Raw genomic sequence first — 18,118 nt, 5'->3', positions numbered from 1 at the left:
GTCTGATCAATAGATCCCTCGACTACGTCTCATGGTGGCATAATGCAGCCGTGGATGGAAACTAACTAAATTTGCTGACAGATGTGTTATAGTGCAAACCCAACCATCACTTCTGATACAACTATGTTGATCCCATTTTGTGCATATTTATGCTGAATTCCAAAAGTGATGGACCTTACAATGCTGGCTGGGTCCTGTGTGTATTACGCAATATGTGTGTCCATGTGGTAGAGAGATCCCCTTTTTTTCATCTATTTTGGAAATCTAAGAAAGAAATAATACATTGAATTAACAAATACATGTTCAGGACAGGATGATGACTCCTATTGTTTATTTGTGGCTTTGAAAAATATTAGTTCTACAATATAAACCCACGCTTATTTCTAAATGTCTCTGTAGTTTAGAAATCATTTATTTTCTACAGTTTACAAAAATGGAGTGAAGGCATTGTTTTCATTGCCATTACAAAAAGAAAATACTTCCAGCGTAGCCGACTGATATACTAGGGGTTTTCGATGGGACTTCACAGAAATGGAGTGGTTCAGTTTGGTGAAATAGAGCTAATGATGGGGTGAGCTCTGACAGATAACAACAATTAGTGGAGCACATCTAAAACAGTCGAGCCAGCCTCCAGATGTCACCGATTTTGGGTCAAAATTAGATGCATTGCTTAAGGGAGTCTAATCATTAACAATACATATACAGGTCATACACAAAGTATCATCCACTGAATCGTACTTTTTTAACAATTAATTCACAATCATTTTTAATGATTTTTTTCACATTTTTATTGAAAAAAGGACATAAACTGTTTTCACCAACTGCAATATAATTATACAGTGTTTATTTACAAAAGATTAAAAAAAAAGCCTGTACAGCCTCTGGTTTGTGCAGGAAGGTAGTAGGACCTTGATAGAAAAATAAAGACCTAAGACAGGAGAGGTGTCCATGTGAGATCAGATCAACATTTTTAATTGAATGATTTCCATAATTTAGAGGTGGAAATGTAATCCAAGCATGAATGTGTCACAATAAGAGTTCAAGCATTGTAGCTCAATCTCCTGTAAGACGGAAGTCAAGTGTGCTGCATTATTTTTGACTGTACCATTAATCAGCAGAGGTCCATTCAGACAAATAACTTCACAAGACCTGCGGTGGTTAGGTGTGAGGGGAAACTACAATGTCCAAATTCTGGACCACTTCCAAACCAAACTCATTGATTTTAAATAAAACAGACTATGTCAGCAGCATCTCAATTAATGCAATGCTTCAACGACCAACCACTGTTCGATGAGCAAAAGCTACAGTTTTTAGGTCAGCATCCGCTAACAGATTACTTTACAGTTGTTGTCTCATATATGTATGTACACATTTGGCTTTGGTTATTAAAACAATTTCTGCTGAAGTTGGGGGAATTCTCTTGTCAGGAATAAAAATGCACTAAAGCTTTGGAAAACCCACTGACAGAATCATGCTTGTCTACATCTAGCAATAACATTATAGGCTGCATCTGCAATCTTCAAAACCGATACTTTAAATTACAAATAATACATTTTGGCTCCTAGATTTCCATCTAAACATACAATATGTAACTTAGCAGCACTTATCATCAACATTCATAACCTCAGCTCACGATTGAGCTTCCTGTAATGCTCTTCCACGACCTGTATTGCACATAAGAACATGAAGTCCAGCAAAGACCTTAAGGAGTGGCATTACATTTCACAGTGAATCTCTTCTTATTGCCTATTCTTCCTGTGACATCTATTGCAGTGTGTGTCTCCACCAGGACTGAGACTTTTGTTAAGGCACACGTTGCAAGAGATGCTATACTTAGACAATGTGATGGGCTGAGGAGAAGAGTGTGCTCTTTCATGCAAATAGGAGTGTACTTGCACAACAGGGTAGGTGATGAGTTGAGGGTGAGGACACAATGAAAAACGAATAAATAGCTCGCACAGTACATGGCTCCTTAGGTGAAATAAATAAGTGAACTTTGGAGACTTGCCATGTGTGAGCTATTTGTTTTTCCTGTGTCACGCAATGAGAGTAACGCCATGCAAGACCACATGGAAGATAACTGTTATTATACTTTGCTAAGAGACCAGCTCATTAACAAACAGCGGCCTTTGTGCAGGTGGTTTAATGGGTCAACATATTTTTAGTAGCCATTGAAACAAGATTATTTAAGTGAAATGACAAAATCAAATATGGAGGAAGGTTGTCATTTAAGAGTCAACGTTCCAGGTTCAAATGTTAATTTTGATCTATATTTTTGTTTATGAAGTCACAACCTTGTGTGACTTTTAGGCTACTAATAATATCTATTATACCCAGGAAAAATATGCCCTTTAGAATGATGAACTGTATTTCCCATTAAATTATGGTAATTTTATATGAGCAACTGGCTATTTTACTAAACCTCTTTAAGAAGGGTACACTGCACAGTGTGTCACTGAAGGCATCTAACCCATTTCATCCCTTTAGATCCATCCAAGCAGGTCATTTATCACCAGTTTCATCATAAACAATATACCACCTCTGGATTCCCATGGTGTTGTGTCCGTGAGCTTCTGCATAGAGAACTTTTTTACCCAAGACACAGTCTTTAACAAACCGTCATGCATAACAAACAACAGCCAACAGGGTAAAATGTAAAAGTTTTAAAATACCATGTGGTAGTTTTTAACCGTTCTTTATCCCTGCAGTCATATTTCAGATTCTGCTGTCAAAGGCCTTGATTCTAAGGGCAAAGAGTCCAGATTGCACTCAGAGTCTGACACCACATCTGTATTTGTGTCATCAAGTGCACATACCTCAACAGCCTTTATCTCCCTGATTTCATCCTCCTCCTCGAACTCCTCCTCCATCTCAACTTTTTCGAGAGCCACCTCGTTCTCGTAGCAAAAGGAGTTCCTCGTCGAGTTGGAGGCGCTGGATTTCCTCTCGGCTAGTTCTCTTGCACTACAGTGGGGTGTGCTGGGCACCTCATACGTGTTTTCAAATCGAGAGTAGTCCACTTTGTAGTAGTTCTTTTCTTCAAAGAGCACTGGCTCAAAGCGATAGCCCCAGAGGATCTCGCTGGCCAAGTAAGAGCTCCGACACTGAGTGGTCATGGCTGTAGCCTCAACCATGCCCTCCAGAATCACCACAATCTCAAACTCTGACGTCTCCAACTCCTGTTTGCTCATATCATAGAATGGGCTGTCCTCATCAATCTCATGGACGATGGTGATTGGAGATACCAGGAAGATTCTGTCGATGCCACTATCGAAGCCTATGTCAATGTCTACCTGATCCAGAGGGATGAACTCTCCCTCTGCGGTGGTGCGGGACTTGAGCAGCTGGGCCCTGACATGCGCCTCCACCAGGTGACTCTTCCTAAGGTTCGCCACGCGCCACATCAAGCAAGGTTTACCATCCCTCATGGCCACTGTAGCATAATGGCTGAACACCAGGGTTTCATTCCTCTTTTTGGGTTTGGCCATCTTGGCCATGACAGCACCGATGATGAAAGCGTCGATGATGCATCCCACAATGCTTTGGAAGACGACCATAAAGACCGCAATGGGGCACTCCTCCGTCACATAGCGATATCCATAGCCAATAGTGGTTTGGGTCTCCACTGAGAACAAGAAGGCAGCGGTAAAGCTGTCCACATTGGAAACACACATCTGAGTCGAATTGTTTAAATCCCCGTAACAGAGGGCCACTAACCAGAAGATAAAGCCAAAGAACAACCATGACAGCAGGAAAGAAAGGCAGAATATGAGCACCATCCAGCGCCAGCGGACGTCCACGCAGGTAGTGAAGATATCTGCCAGGTACCGCTGGCCTTTCTCACTCATATTGATAAACTGCACATTGCAGTGGCCATCCTTCCTGACAAAGCGGCTCTGTTGGTGGTGCGCTGTGTGCACCTTTTTGACATTTCCGTTTCCATAGCCATTTGGTACGGCAATAGTGGCCAGCTTCATGCCGTCTTCCTCAGAGGAGACGATGCTGTAACGGTGGCTTCGCACACTCCCCATGACTTCCGCCTGGGAGGGCTGGGCCGAATCTGCTTTGGAAAACAGTCTAAGTTTTTGGTAGAAGCGTTGGAGAAACAGTTTTGAATGATCCTGGGGACAAACTCAAGAAGAAAATGTGGACAACAGGACTAGACCCTAAGGGGACCAATGGAGGGCAGGTCCGTGCTGCTGCAGGCGGGTTGTGCACCTTTGGTGAGGGCAGGTCACTCCTATCTGATGGCTGCTTTGGACCTCATCAGTGAAGTGGGCTGCGGAAATTAACAAGAGAGAAAAAACGCTTTAAAGTAATCAGCAGGAACCAGAGCAAAGATCAGTGCATGTGGGTGTGTGGTTACCTGCCGTCTAAATAATGCACTGCACACTCATAGTTATCTGTGCTATTCTTACCTACACTGACGATATACAAATGTGTGTGGTGCAGTCAGAAAGCACAGGGAATGCGTCGTGCATTACAAGTAGATTAACTATATTATTCAAGCACTTTGATAGCTGCCAAAGTAGGATAGGATGTGTTCCTTGCTAAACGTAAGTATTAAGTAGGCAGTTCAGACCACGGGGAGCTGAATCAAATTACATCATGTAATCATGTTAATCTATTGAGCCACTGAAACAAAGACATGTTGTAGCTCTTTGCAGATGTGTCTCAAAACTCTGTACCAAAGAAGTGAGAAAGCAACACGAGAAGAATACACATAGCAACTGTTTATTCACAACTACAGTTTGATAAATAAACTAAATCATGGAGGAGATTGAATGATTCCCGCTGCATTTCAGAGAGGATGGGTCTATTTCTCCGAAAGCGACAATAACCTTCCATCATATGTAATAGAGCCACAAGGACAACTAAATTAAAAAAGCTATTGACTTGGTTTGTGTGTTGTGAGAGGTCCATTAAAATGCACCACCACAGGCTACAAAGGGCCATGGTCAGCCAGACATGCTCTGCTAGTGCCAAAATAACTCCACTTTGACACTGTCTCATCGAAGAGTCACTGTTGTGTCAAAGTGAAAAGATCCATTTAGTCGACAGGAACTTTTCAGTAGATATTCTTAATACATGATCAATGATTTAATTTTATAGTATACAGTAGAGTTCAGGTGTCAACACAGGAAACAGTCATTTCATTTAGTGAACGACTCTGAAAGTGATCAGAAGTCATGTAGGATAAGATTTGCAGGGTTGGTGCTAAATCCCCCACCAGCATCATCTTTGTTTTTCTCAAGTAATGATCTCACTGCTGGGTCGACTACAAATAGCAACCTGTCACGCACACTATTGGGAATATGAGGCACCATTCATACAGTAATTGTATGATAGAACATGTACCATTATCTTATTTCTGCATGTTTTTAATTACTTATTATGAAATGCTTTCCCCAGTAATGATATAAATGATGTCCTTATTAGAAGGACGATATCCAGTTTCAATAATGAGCGTACTTTCTATTTAGTGACCTTTTTGTTTTGTTTCAGTATTTTGTATTATATTACTGGAACAAGGCAGACTTAACGAAAGTCTATGATGCACACAGTTTAGGCTACAATGCTAAAGATCCTTCAAAAGTGTGTGATTCATATTTTAAGCAGCCTGGATTAAACAGTGGACACATTTTAAACACAGCTGACCCCCATTGCAAATCAATCTCTACCTTTCGTGGTGTTGATGCACTGACACTGAGCTCACACTACACGCACTTATGTCACTCTCTTCTCCTCTCAATGCAAATGGCTTTTTGGTCACTAATCTCATATGTGCTCACTATATAACATCCCTTGTTGCTGCAGGTTGGTACCTTATGATAGTTCAAGGCCAGAGGAGGCAAAACTTGTGATTGTTTGTTTTGCGTGTGTTCTCAATTAGAGCTAACAGCTGAGGCAGATGGAAACTGGTTACATAAAGCTGCTCCATTTTTCATTACACCAATCAATAACTATGACCAATCTTTCAACAGACAGCATTTTTTGTTTTAAACCTTTACAACACTAATACTTTTAAGAGAGAATACTATTTCGTTTTTTGCTGTAATTTTACATATACCTTAAAGTCATATTTAGATTTGTTGTACACAACAAGATCAGTATAGTATTATATACTTTAGTTAAATCAAAGGAAGTCAGCGATACAGATCACGTCATCTACATCCTGCAATCTCCAATAGTAGAAGAAGCAAAACAAATTTGTAATAACCACAATAATAATAATAATAATAATAATAATAATAATAATAATGATAATACATGCAGATATTGTTAATAATACATAACTGTATTTCCCCGTAATTGAAATTATTACAGGACATCAATTTACTTTACCGTTTGAAGTGAGGTTTCACATAAATTATGCAGAGCAGATTTATTTTTCAGACAACATCACTTTATGAGTTAATTATAAATATGCCCTGCCTATTACACCTACCTGTTGGCCATTGCGTTGCAAATTGTCCGCGTCCTTGTTGTTATGGGTCCCATATGCTCCACACATGCACACTGCGTCCCTTTTATTCTTGCTGTTCTTTTATTAGGTTTACATAGCTTCCCGTCTGGCGATGCAAATTCTGCCATAACCCTCTCCAGCAATACTGAAGTAGATGTTTCTCGTTGCATAGACATACTTTAAAAACACGTGTGCCTATCCCCGCCCATATCACTGTAGCGACCAATTAAAATGTGCAGCGCCTGTTAGAGGGTCTGAGCCCACATGGTGGTTTTACATTATCGGTCTGGGTGTATGACAGGAAGAGTCAAACCCACTTTTCTCTAAAACCATGACGTTGATTTAACAGGAAACAAACGTCAGATTGAGAACAGGGCATCTCCAAAGCCGCTAAAAAACACACTGTATACATTTGTGAAAGGATTCAAAGTATTAACTTGATAATTCGTTTTTGTCCTATAGATACTGTCTGAGAATAGAAAAATATTTTGGTCATTGTGGAGTAAATCCTATATGTGAAATCTGTGACTTTCTAAAATAAGCATCACTGCTAGAGTGCTTTTGAGTGCACTCGGTGAACACAAGGTGGCGATGTATATCTTTAAATAGGACAACCAAGGGCTGGCATCACATAATGTGGTGACATTGTTATTATTATAATTCATGTTTCTGAGTTTAAAAGGCAGCTTTTGTTTGTGTTCCAGGTTATTTGAAAGATTGATATATTTTGTGTTAAAGTATAAAGCTGACTTACTGATTATTCGTGTATTTATTGTTATTATAAATTATTATACTATGGTATGTATCATTATGTTAATTTTGGATTTTTTGTGTTTTTGGAAAGTCAGTCATCGAGAACGTATTTACTCAACCAGAACATTTTTTATGAATGTCAACAAATTACATTTGTGGTATTGCATTTTATTCATCTCAACCATTCAAAACAGATTATAACCAATGTCTATAAATTCACATATAAATATATTTACAAGAGCACACCTTATCACACTGTCCATCACCAATCATCCTATTTTTAATCACAAACAGGTTTGCTGCATCACCTCTCCAGTGTTGTGAGTATTCTTTCTGCAAGTGTTCCTCTTGGCCAATGCAACGAGAGGACCGCGGGACAGACTGCCCTCTACAGGACGTCCCCTCCTGTCCAACTCCTCTGCACTGAGCAGTGGCACAGGAACCCACGTGGTCACATTGAACAGAGCGTAGTCCACCTTGTAGTGCTTCTTGCCCAGTTTCAGCATGTCCTGGAAGCGCTGGCCCCAGCGGATGTCTGCTGGTGTATAGGAGGTTCGAGACTGGTGGAGCATCCCCGTAGAGTCACCGTTGTAGGTGAAAGACACCACAAGCTCAAAGTCTTCCCCCAGCAGGTCGTCAGGGCCCATGCTGTAGAGGGGACTGCCAGGCTCCAGCTTGTGGACAATGGTGGCTGGAGTGGCGAGGACAATGTCTCGATCCTGGATGTACACGTCCTGGTATGACATCCCAACAGATCCCCCTGGCTGTTTCATATAGCGGACTAACATGGCCTTGACGACACCCTCCAGTATGTGATTTCCCCTGAAGTCCCCAAGTCGCCATGACAGACACAGAACCCCGTCCCGCAGGTTGACCACCGCACAGCTGCTGAAACCAACCGTCTGAGCTCTCTTACGAGCGGAGGCCATTTTAGCAATAACAATGCCAATGACGATGGTATCCAGGAGGCAGCTGAATACATCTTGAACCGTCACCAAAATAATTGCCACCATACAGTTCTCAGTCATCCCCCTAAAGCCGTAGCCAATCGTCGCCTGGGTCTCCATTGAGAACATAAAGGCTCCAGTGAAGCCACGCACGTTTTCCACGCAGGGACTGTTAGATACATCGTCAATGTCACCGTGTACTTTCGCAATGAGCCAATAACAGAGACCAAAAAAAAGCCAAGATAGAATGTAAGACAGAGAGAAACCCAGGAGCGTCACCCTCCAGCGGATCTCCACAAGGGTGGTGAAGATGTCCATGAGGTATGGGGTCCAGTATCCAGGGGCCTTCTGGAAAACCACTGGGAACCTGCCATCTTTCTGCATGTAGCGCAGCCGCCTGCCCTCATTTTTCCTGCCCAGTGTGTGGATTGTGGTGAAGTTGGTATCAATGATGACTTGCTCACTCCTCTCTGTGCTCATTTTGAATAAAACTGCCTCTCAGACTCCTGTATGAAGAAAAATGGAAGGAGGAAATGCATGTTAGGATGACAAAGGAGCTGGAGTGAATGCATTTTGCCCATTACATGTGACTTAAATGGTACATTTTCTCAGATTTGTTTGTTCAGCTGAATCCTTCATGATTGAGTGAGCAACCGAGGTCACACCGTGCCTCGGGCTGTCAGAAGCAAGCGACTTGAGCAGTGCCCAGCTCAGGGTGTGAAAAATGTACTTCAAGATCAACATTTCTTTACTGGTTGATTATTTACCATTACGGCCTGGATATTGTCAAGACTGCAAGCTGCTCTATAAACACTTTAATGTCTGCATTAGGGCCACATGTTACCATGCAGAGGTTTTGTTTTTATTCAGCTTGTTAAAATATATTTTTTAATAATCAACATAACATAAAATAAGCATTTTCAATTATCCAAAAAAACCTATTAAATTAAAAGCTTAAACTAAATTATAAAAAGCATGTTTTTTTCTTTTTAAATGAATGACAATAAGTGTTGATTTTGATTTCTATACACTATGTATATTGTTTTGTGTTTTTTTTGTTGACTTAAACATACAAAATAACAATAATTTCGTTTTCTTTTAGACACTCTTTTACATATAGATTTGGTCATGACCAAACACTCTGCCTGCATGTGAGGTCGGCCCAGACCCTAGTTTTTTTTTAATCAATACTAAAGACTCACTTCTTCTCCCTGGCCTTCTAGTCAGAGCGGAGCACGACTCATGACATTTCCCTGTGTTTGATTTTTATATTTGCTGTTGTAATTTATTGTCTTCTGTTTGCGATTGTAGTAATGTGTTATTTATTATTTGCATGTACAGCACTTTGGCTCGACCAAAAATCGTTTTTAAAATGTGCTATATAAATAAAACCTGATTTGATTTGATTTGATGACCATCCGACAATATTTACTGTTTACCACAGAGAGTTACCTCTTTTAATGGGTTTTTCTTATCTCTTTGTTTGTGACCCAAAACATATTGGCAAAGGAGACACAACCTTTTAAAAAGTCTTAAACTGACTAATTTTAGAAAAATCTAAAAAAGTAATGGGACTTTTTTGTTGCCAAACATGCATGCAAAAGTGCTCAAGTAATATAATTCCAAGAAAGTGTGTCTTGGTTAATTAAGCAAAATGTGACCTCTATTTATGTTCTAAGGGGGGTCAAGTATTATCCTCCAACCACCTCTAATAGCTATCACCTCCAAATGCTTCCTCAGATGTCAGACTTTAACCACACCCCTATTTTACTCGATAGAACATAAAACACACATTATGTTGTATTGTCAGTACATTTTTATCACTTTCTTATACCGTATACTGTACTTCGAGACTTGTAATCGGACATTTGCTTAAGTTGTCACTGATGAAAGGCACGCTATCAAGTTTCAGCTTGTTAACCCACTCACAGATCAATGTGTTTTTAAAGAGATATTATTCCGTCCAAGAAGTCAGTTCGACTTTCATCTAGAAATTTTACTGCTTAATTGACTCAGTTGAGAACATGTAGCTGGTCTTTATCTCAGTTTATGATAAATGGCTTACAACACATCCTTACTTTCGGTCAGGCAAATGTTAATCTAAATAAGATTTTGCTGTTTTCCACTCTCTTAAGAAATAATTGAAGAAGACAAAACAAACATAGTGACACAACTTGAGTGTTTCAATAAAGCATATAACTATAATTAGACTACAGATATATTTAACATTGTCATTCATTGTTGTGTCACAATGCTTTTGTAGCAGGTGGTGATGGTATATGGTTACCACTCATTTGTAAGCAGGTGAATAAGCAGCCGTGTCACAGTTACTTACAGACTGTTGATTTCTACACAGCAGTCCATGGAGAAGGACAAGTGTAGGTTATAAGGCAAGCCTATGTTATTAAGGTATGGTGGTTCCAAATATATATATATTTCGGGAACATTTCCGATAGCCTTGCTGTGTGCTTTTGTTATTCTCAATTTCTTAACCTCTTTTTACATATTTCACTGCCTTTTTTAGATCAATTTAACCTTTTTCCTTCACCTTTCAAACTCTTTTTTGAGCCATTTTGTGATTACACTGAGAGACTTTGCCACTACAATCTTTGGTAGCCTATATAAGAGCAATCTGTACCTAAGCTTGAATCTCAAACCAGAATGAAATGTCTTAGTTCCTAAAGAACACCTCATGTTTTCTTGTATAACTCTCACCGTATTGCCTGGAAATAGTTTGTGTTATGAGGGTTAATCCTCAAACAACTTCCAATCAATGCAGTTTATATAACAACACATGTTGATGTTTCCCCGTATTTAACAGGAATTCACAAACATTAGGTTAATAGAAAAAATATAAAATATTTAAAAACGAAAATCAATTCTCCGATGTCCTTTTAAATTCCAAGACGTCTCTTCAGTTCAAGCTTGGCAGTACTTAATAATTGCTGTTTGTTTTAAATGAGTTATAATGTTTAACTTTTACAACTTGTAGTTAATTATTTCCCTTCTATCTCGCTTGGCTGTTGCTAATATTATGGAGTATTAGTCTGTGGAATTTGTGCACCTATGCAGCTGCATTTGTGACAATTTAAACCATTTTACAAATATTTGAGTATTCTTACAACAAGAATTCTGAAAGTGCTTTAAAAAACAAAAAGCACTTTTTCCTCAGCATAGACACTAGTAAATTGCATTCATGTCATAATTCTTTATAGATAGTTTTTGTAAAAGCACACAAGGTAAATTGTAAAAGTCATCTTACTTGCAAAGCAGAAATCAGAGTTGTCCGGTGCCACAGAAGCCCATCAGTCGAGGTATAAGCGATGTGTTGCCACAGTGAAATTAACCTGCAGGGTCAGTCTGTTACCAATGTTTGTGGGCTGGCTCTGTGGCAAAGTCCCATTTGGTTCTGATATCACAGCAATCCCTTCCCTCTTAAACCTTATTGGACAATCTGAAATAATTTATGGTCTATGGAATATTTTAGAGGTTCCTCAGGAAAAAAACATAAATGCCCTTCAACGGTCTCTAGATGTTGAAATTGGTATTGCGTTATAAGTCTTTACAAAATATTGAAGGCACATGTTGATGATTTGTAATATTTTAGTGATTTCTATGATTCATTAGACAGAAAGTTAACCTTTGCTTCATCAGCTGGAGATGCATTTCTGATAAGACAAGAGAGATCACACCAGAGCCGCCAGGAAACACTAACCTTCAACACATTTATTGCAGTCATAATCTGACGATGGACAGAGGTCCACAACACCCAAACAACCGTGTTCTGGTTTTAAAAATAGAACATAGGGGTCATGTTTTAATTTTGAAAACAAAACTAGGCTGTCCTTTGAAACCTACCTGATTCATTACATATTGGTTGTTTAAGATGATGTGTGAAGACAGAGATAAGAGACATTCCTCTGAGAGATAACCTGGAAAGAGCAGTTCACACTAAGAGAATTTCACTTCCTTTAGCGCAGCACATAACAAAACCATAAACTGTGAAACAGTACAGTATATCGATGTTCAATTGATTTAACTGTCCACACCATGTGACTTCTTACGAGAAATTACAATATCATCCAACATTTCAATTTGTTTAATTCTGTATTTAATTAAGTGGGTCACGACCATGATTACATGGGGCACAACTGACAATGCAAAAAAATATAACTGTGTGTGTGTGTGTGTGTGTGTGTGTGTGCGTGCGTGCGTGCGTGCGTGCGTGAGTGCGTGCGTGTGTGTGTGTGTGTGTGTGTCTTTGTGTGTGTGTGTGTGTGTGTGTGTGTGTGTGTGTGTGTGTGTATGTGTGTGTGTGTGTGTGTGTGTGTGTGTGTGTGTGTGTGTGTGTGTGTGTGTGTGTGTGTGTGTGTGTGTGTGTGCAGACATTCTATTAGTTATTTGTAACCTCTTCATTGGTTGTATCAGGGCACTTTATTTGGGCAAGAGGGCCCTTTAAAGCAAATCTCTTACCAGCCAATGTGATCTCACTATATATTTTCTTTTATAAGGCCATTCTCTGCAAATTCTAGAGACTGTATGCATGAAAAATAAAACTGTTAAAAACTTCAAACCAGCCTGTCTGGCACTACCAACTATGCTACATTCAGGAAACCTAAACAAGTTTCTCCTCCATTCTGATGATTGGTTTAAACTTCAGCAGATCACCATGTCCACATGTCTAAATGCATTAGGTTGCTGACCCCGGATTGGCCTATTAGACAGGTGTGTTAACTCACAATTGCACAGGTGTACCAAATAAACTGACAAAATGTAAAGACACAAAATATGTTTTTTACATGATGTATATACCTCTATCTACATGATACCTGTATCTATGAACTTATTGGATATAAGATAAATCACTAAATTAGTCGTATTATAAACAATACACGCTACGACATGTCAAAAAATGTAAATAAAAACAGCCATAATTTCAATGAATAAAGTACCAATTAAAAAGCAACGACATGTTGGCGGGGACATAGTGAGCTTAGTTTTATGGTAGAGGGCTTTGTGTGGGGAAAGAACACTGATTTAAAGATAGGAGTCAAGAATTCAAAGAATGTGTTTTGAACCTGGGTGCCAAACAAAGAGAGACGAGAGGCTGCTGTATTTTCTCAGTAAAACCTGAATAAGAGACAATAAGAACAATGCAAGTCCAACACGCAGGATGACCCTGGGAGGCACGTATTCGAGACCAGGCGGTGATAACCTCAGCGCTGACTGATATTGATCAGATCAATCTGATATGACACAAATGTAAAATATTCTAAATAAAGCACCTGTTGGTCAAGTGGTCCAATCATTTAAATAAAACCACATTCCTAAAACTTGTATGAAAGGTTTAATATATGTATGCCCGATTATACACATGGCCATTAAAATGTACAAAAGTCACGTTTGGTAATACGATTTTGAGAAATACTATTTATACACAGAAATAAAGCAGAAACACATAAGAAATAAGCCAGTAATACAGTCATGTGATAAACCTTTTGGGGCTTTTTTATTAAAAGAGCATGCCTACAAATCTGAGATACATTTTATATTTAATAGTTTTAAGAGACACTGTGTACTGACCCTTATTTTAGCACTTTAAATCATCATAGTTATTTAATGTTGTAAAAAAAATAGATTAATACCAAAATATATCCTCTAACTACTATGAAATTGTAACTTTTATTTTAAGAATAACATTGTTTTATAAATATGTTAAATCGTATATTATTGCAGATGACAACCTCATCATGTAAGACATAAATAAATGTTGTGGCAGTGCAGTTTTTTGTAATAAAGATTCTAATTAACTTCATATATCCTAGTGATTATGGGTTTCGTATTGTCAAAAGTAAGGGATTCATTAGCAGCTGTCAAAACAAAAGTCATTCTGTGTAATGATCTTCCTGGAATACACTGAAACCTGTCTTTGTGGTGGACTCCCACGTTAAATATAAAGTCCCATTGAAATACAGGATGGCACGATATAATGACAAAAAGCAGCTGGAGCTTGACTTATGTGTGCTGGCAGGTAAACAGTGTAATTGCACTTGTGTTCTGTCTATTTACACAGGATCACTGCGGGATGCGCTGAACATGAGACGACCATATTGTCCTGCTTACACGGTGGTGCCGATAAGTTGTAAAACGTCACAGTCCAGCCTATTTAAGTGTCATGTCAGGGTGGCAAACAGCCATCAGTCAGTCTGCAGTTATCAATCATATGTCAAGTCTTATTTTCAGAAATGTTAAGATTTGTGAGAAACTGGAAAGCTCTCTTCTTACTGAGTTTACTAACAGTAGGTAAGTGTAACGAAGGGTTTATATTGGTAGTACACTAAAGGCAGTATTCATGTATATTTAATGCTTTGTTTTTCTTTCTACTTTAGGATGTGGAGATGCAGTCTGCACAACTCGCCGATGTCTGGCTGAAATGTTGATCAAAAAAGGCCTTCTATCACAGCCACAGACTGATGACTGCAGCCATGTGATCATAGTGCCGTTCATTGAGTACCAGACTCTGGCAGTTGTGAGTATCTGTTTTGTGCCGCTATCTGAGAACCTTGTTTCTCTTTTTAGACCTGTTAACATAAAGAGAAATACTCATTTATCGTGTGATGTTGCTGTACCTACTGAATATTTGTTGAAAATGTAATTTGATCAGGAAAAAAGAACATACATTACAAACTGTTATTAATCTCAGCAATAATTTGAGACAGAAGCAAACAGGTCTAATTTCCATCAGCATCCAATGATTTTGACTTTTTTTTAACAGAACACAAAGGATCTGCGCCTCATCAGTCGTCTGCAAGCACACATTGTACGTTTGTAGATATTTACAGATGGATACAAAATAAATAAATGTTTTAACCACATTCAATTTGATTTGAAACTACAGGAATGGTTCGATCCTGAGTTGCAATGGAACACATCAGAATACAATTATGGAGACGTGGTCCTGCCAGTTGGAAAAGTCTGGACCCCAGAGATCCTTATAGCAAATGGGTAAGGTTCATGATACAATTCCAACACATGTAATTAATGGACCTCTTGATATTCACATCTATTGTCTTTAACCTGTACAGAATAGTATCAACTATGAAGCACGGATCCAAGGATCTGGTGGTACTGAGTGATGGCACACTGAAGCACTCTGTGATCATTAACACAGAGGTGAACTGTGAAGTCAACCTCTTCAACTATCCATTCGCTTTTGATTCTTGTCCAGTCGCCATACAATCGTCGTCCGATGATGGTATGTTATGAAAACAAATATTATGGTTTTTTTTGTATCACTAACTCGATGGTAAGCACCTATTTTACTCAGCAATCAACATATCTGTGATTATTCTGAAGAAGATTTTGATAAACATTTTTGTCTCAAGTGACTGCGCTGTTGTTTTTTTGGGTCTTATCTTGATGAATTTCCAGTTATTAAGGCATCTTCATAATTTTGATGATTTGATCATCGTAAAATTAGGCCACATTAGTTTACTCAGATGTTTTTTAAATGCGGGTAATGTAGGCGCCAGGTTTTGCCAGAATTAGAGATGGAATAAAAAGGACTATATATCTGGTTCTGCTGCACTGATTTTGATTTTTTTTTTTAAAACTGCATATCATGAATCTGTCAGCGGTATAGGGTTGAAATCAATAGAGTACCCTTTTCTTTCTTTCAGGTTGTGGTTCTAACCTGATAATAGACAAAGTTTATAATGCTGATGGTAGCCAGGGAGACTGGCAAACTGAATCTGTGGAACTTCAGAATATAAGTGATATCCGTCAATACATCCTAGTAAGTTCATGAACGTGTAGCATGGTCATTTAGACTTATCATAGGTAAGAATTCACCTTATTGGTGCAAAAGTGGTAATACAGTAGCCTTTCTCTATTGTAATGTGGCCTTTTTTCTGCCATGTCCCTCAGGTGAATTTAAGTATCAAACCTACCAACCCCTTTGTAACATTACTGATGCCCAGTCTTCTGATCCTCTTGGCTGATATGGTCAGCTTTGCTCTGCCGCTGGAAGGTGGTGAACGCAACGGTTTCAAGGTCACGCTGGTGCTCAGCTTCACCGTGTTCCTCAACATCCTCAACGATATACTTCCTGGAGACAGCTCTTGCAGCCCCATCATCCGTAAGTCAGCTCACATGCAGACAGACACAAACCAAATAGATACACAGCAGCAGCATCATTTGAGTCACTAACAACCTCGTCTTTGCTGCAGGAACCCACTTCTGCATTTGTCTGGTGCTCCTGGTGTTTAGCATGCTGGTGTCCCTGGTGCTGACACGCTTGGCCAGAGACGGTGGTATCGTATTCTGCTGCGGCTCCAAAGGGACAGTCCCCGACAACACAGGTAACAGGGACAGAATGACCTGGCCTTTAAAGGACTTCTCTGTTTTGTTATTGAGTGGGGGATTTTGACGCTTACAAAGTCCTTATTTTTGATGAAACATTATATAACCTGCTCTCATTGCGGCTTCACTCCCTACAGAAGTAGAAGCTGACGTTAGTGTGGTTCAGATTAGCAGCCCAGAGGAGGATGGTAGAATGCTGAAAAGGGTGGTCAACTTCCTGGAGGCTGTTGACGCAGACACACTGAAAAAGGACAGACATTTGAAGCTTGCCAACAATTTGGACAAGGCATTTTTCTGGTTCTATTCAATAGGCGGAACTGTGTACTTTATTGGCATGATAACTGTTATGGTAAAGTATAGATGTGTGGTTAACCATTTTGAATTCTGGTATTAATAAAAATGCATGTTGATACTATAACAAACTGAGCGCACAAAGTTCAGGATATAAAGGCAACGATTGATGCCAATCTCAGCTTACATTTATAAAACTTGTTTAGCTCACTATATGTCAAATACTGCAGATGTATACTCTCAATTATGAAGATGTGCATGAACATATTTCTGAAAATCATACAAATAAAGGAATGTCATACTTCACTCCTGAATCATTTTGAGTCACATCGTGTATGGAATCATATATAAAACTAACATCTGCACACATGACAAGACCATGTTCCTTCAGCCCTCATAAACAGGAGATTTTACTCTAGGATTTCTCAATGATGATTAAGACAGTGTGGCCAGTGGCGTTTTTATATGTACAAAAGTGGTGGGGCACAAACAACTTAGATGTCTATAAGCTTCTGCAGTGAGGCACTGGCACTGACCATTCAGGTTTACAAATATTATATTTTGACCTAAATCAAAATCTAATATTATTTTCAAAAGATTTTTTTGTCTGATGCTTCAATTAATTTTAAACAGACAGTTCAACAAAAGGTTACCCAAAAAATTTAATTTTATCATTTAAATATTGAATTGTTCTCTCTTAGTAAGATCCCATTTTCAATAAAATTGCAGTCTAACCTTGACTTGAAGATGAAGTCCATTTGCCTACCCTTCTGGACAAAAATCTCTATTACTTGTCCCACATAGCTCTAAACAGCTCAATAGGCACACACTATAGACACTAATTAGAAGAAGACAGACTAAAACAGCAATGTACAGACGAATCAGATGATTAAACATCATCTTAAAATATATTTTATATAAAAAAAATTGCATTTTTTGGTAATCATTATTTGTAATACTTTCTGCTGACACTAGGTGTGGCTGTGCCCCTAATGACCAGTCGCCACTGTGCGTGGCATTAATTTGTATTGGAATGAAGTGGTTGTAGTATAATGCCTTTCTATACAAATATGTTAAATGCAAAGTAAAGATAGAGGAAATGGCACTTTGTTGCCACCTACTGGTTAAAGCCGTCACTGCAGGGGGCACTGCACTTTGTATCTGCTGAGGTTTTCCTACTTGGACCTGTTGACATTTTAACCTCTATTCCTTTCATTAAGAATTACACATACAGAATTGTTGAATGCCTGATGACAGGAATAGTGAGCCATTAGTTCATTACATTTCCATCCAGAGATAT

At 38.9% G+C, this 18,118-nt stretch overlaps 3 protein-coding genes across 3 annotated transcripts; 1 reads left to right on the top strand and 2 right to left on the bottom strand.

Moving 5' to 3' along the window:
• Positions 1 to 956: 956 nt before the first annotated feature.
• LOC307016608 (inward rectifier potassium channel 2-like) lies at positions 957 to 6,591 on the bottom strand. The gene is made up of 2 exons (XM_079645783.1): positions 6,449 to 6,591; positions 957 to 4,279 (listed from the first exon to the last, which is right to left on the bottom strand). Exon 2 carries the CDS (start codon positions 4,029 to 4,031, stop codon positions 2,709 to 2,711), a length of 1,323 nt encoding a protein of 440 aa, XP_079501909.1. The 5' UTR covers positions 4,032 to 4,279; positions 6,449 to 6,591; the 3' UTR covers positions 957 to 2,708.
• Positions 6,592 to 7,371: 780 nt separating this feature from the next.
• LOC307014535 (inward rectifier potassium channel 16-like) lies at positions 7,372 to 11,700 on the bottom strand. The gene is made up of 2 exons (XM_079642516.1): positions 11,429 to 11,700; positions 7,372 to 8,672 (listed from the first exon to the last, which is right to left on the bottom strand). Exon 2 carries the CDS (start codon positions 8,644 to 8,646, stop codon positions 7,504 to 7,506), a length of 1,143 nt encoding a protein of 380 aa, XP_079498642.1. The 5' UTR covers positions 8,647 to 8,672; positions 11,429 to 11,700; the 3' UTR covers positions 7,372 to 7,503.
• A 2,692-nt stretch (positions 11,701 to 14,392) lies between these two features.
• LOC307016140 (5-hydroxytryptamine receptor 3B-like) lies at positions 14,393 to 17,963 on the top strand. Its single transcript, XM_079645173.1, has 8 exons — positions 14,393 to 14,469; positions 14,556 to 14,695; positions 14,942 to 14,994; positions 15,252 to 15,421; positions 15,846 to 15,961; positions 16,093 to 16,303; positions 16,395 to 16,526; positions 16,665 to 17,963. The coding sequence occupies exons 1-8, from the start codon at positions 14,412 to 14,414 to the stop codon at positions 16,919 to 16,921; spliced, it is 1,137 nt and encodes a 378-aa protein (XP_079501299.1). The 5' UTR covers positions 14,393 to 14,411; the 3' UTR covers positions 16,922 to 17,963.
• Positions 17,964 to 18,118: the final 155 nt, after the last annotated feature.

Source organism: Notothenia rossii, assembly GCF_949606895.1.
Source record: "Notothenia rossii genome assembly, chromosome: 8".
Taxonomy (NCBI): Eukaryota; Metazoa; Chordata; class Actinopteri; order Perciformes; family Nototheniidae; genus Notothenia; species Notothenia rossii.
The sequence above is the reverse complement of the archived record's forward strand: the minus strand, read 5'-3'. Positions and strand labels throughout refer to the sequence as shown.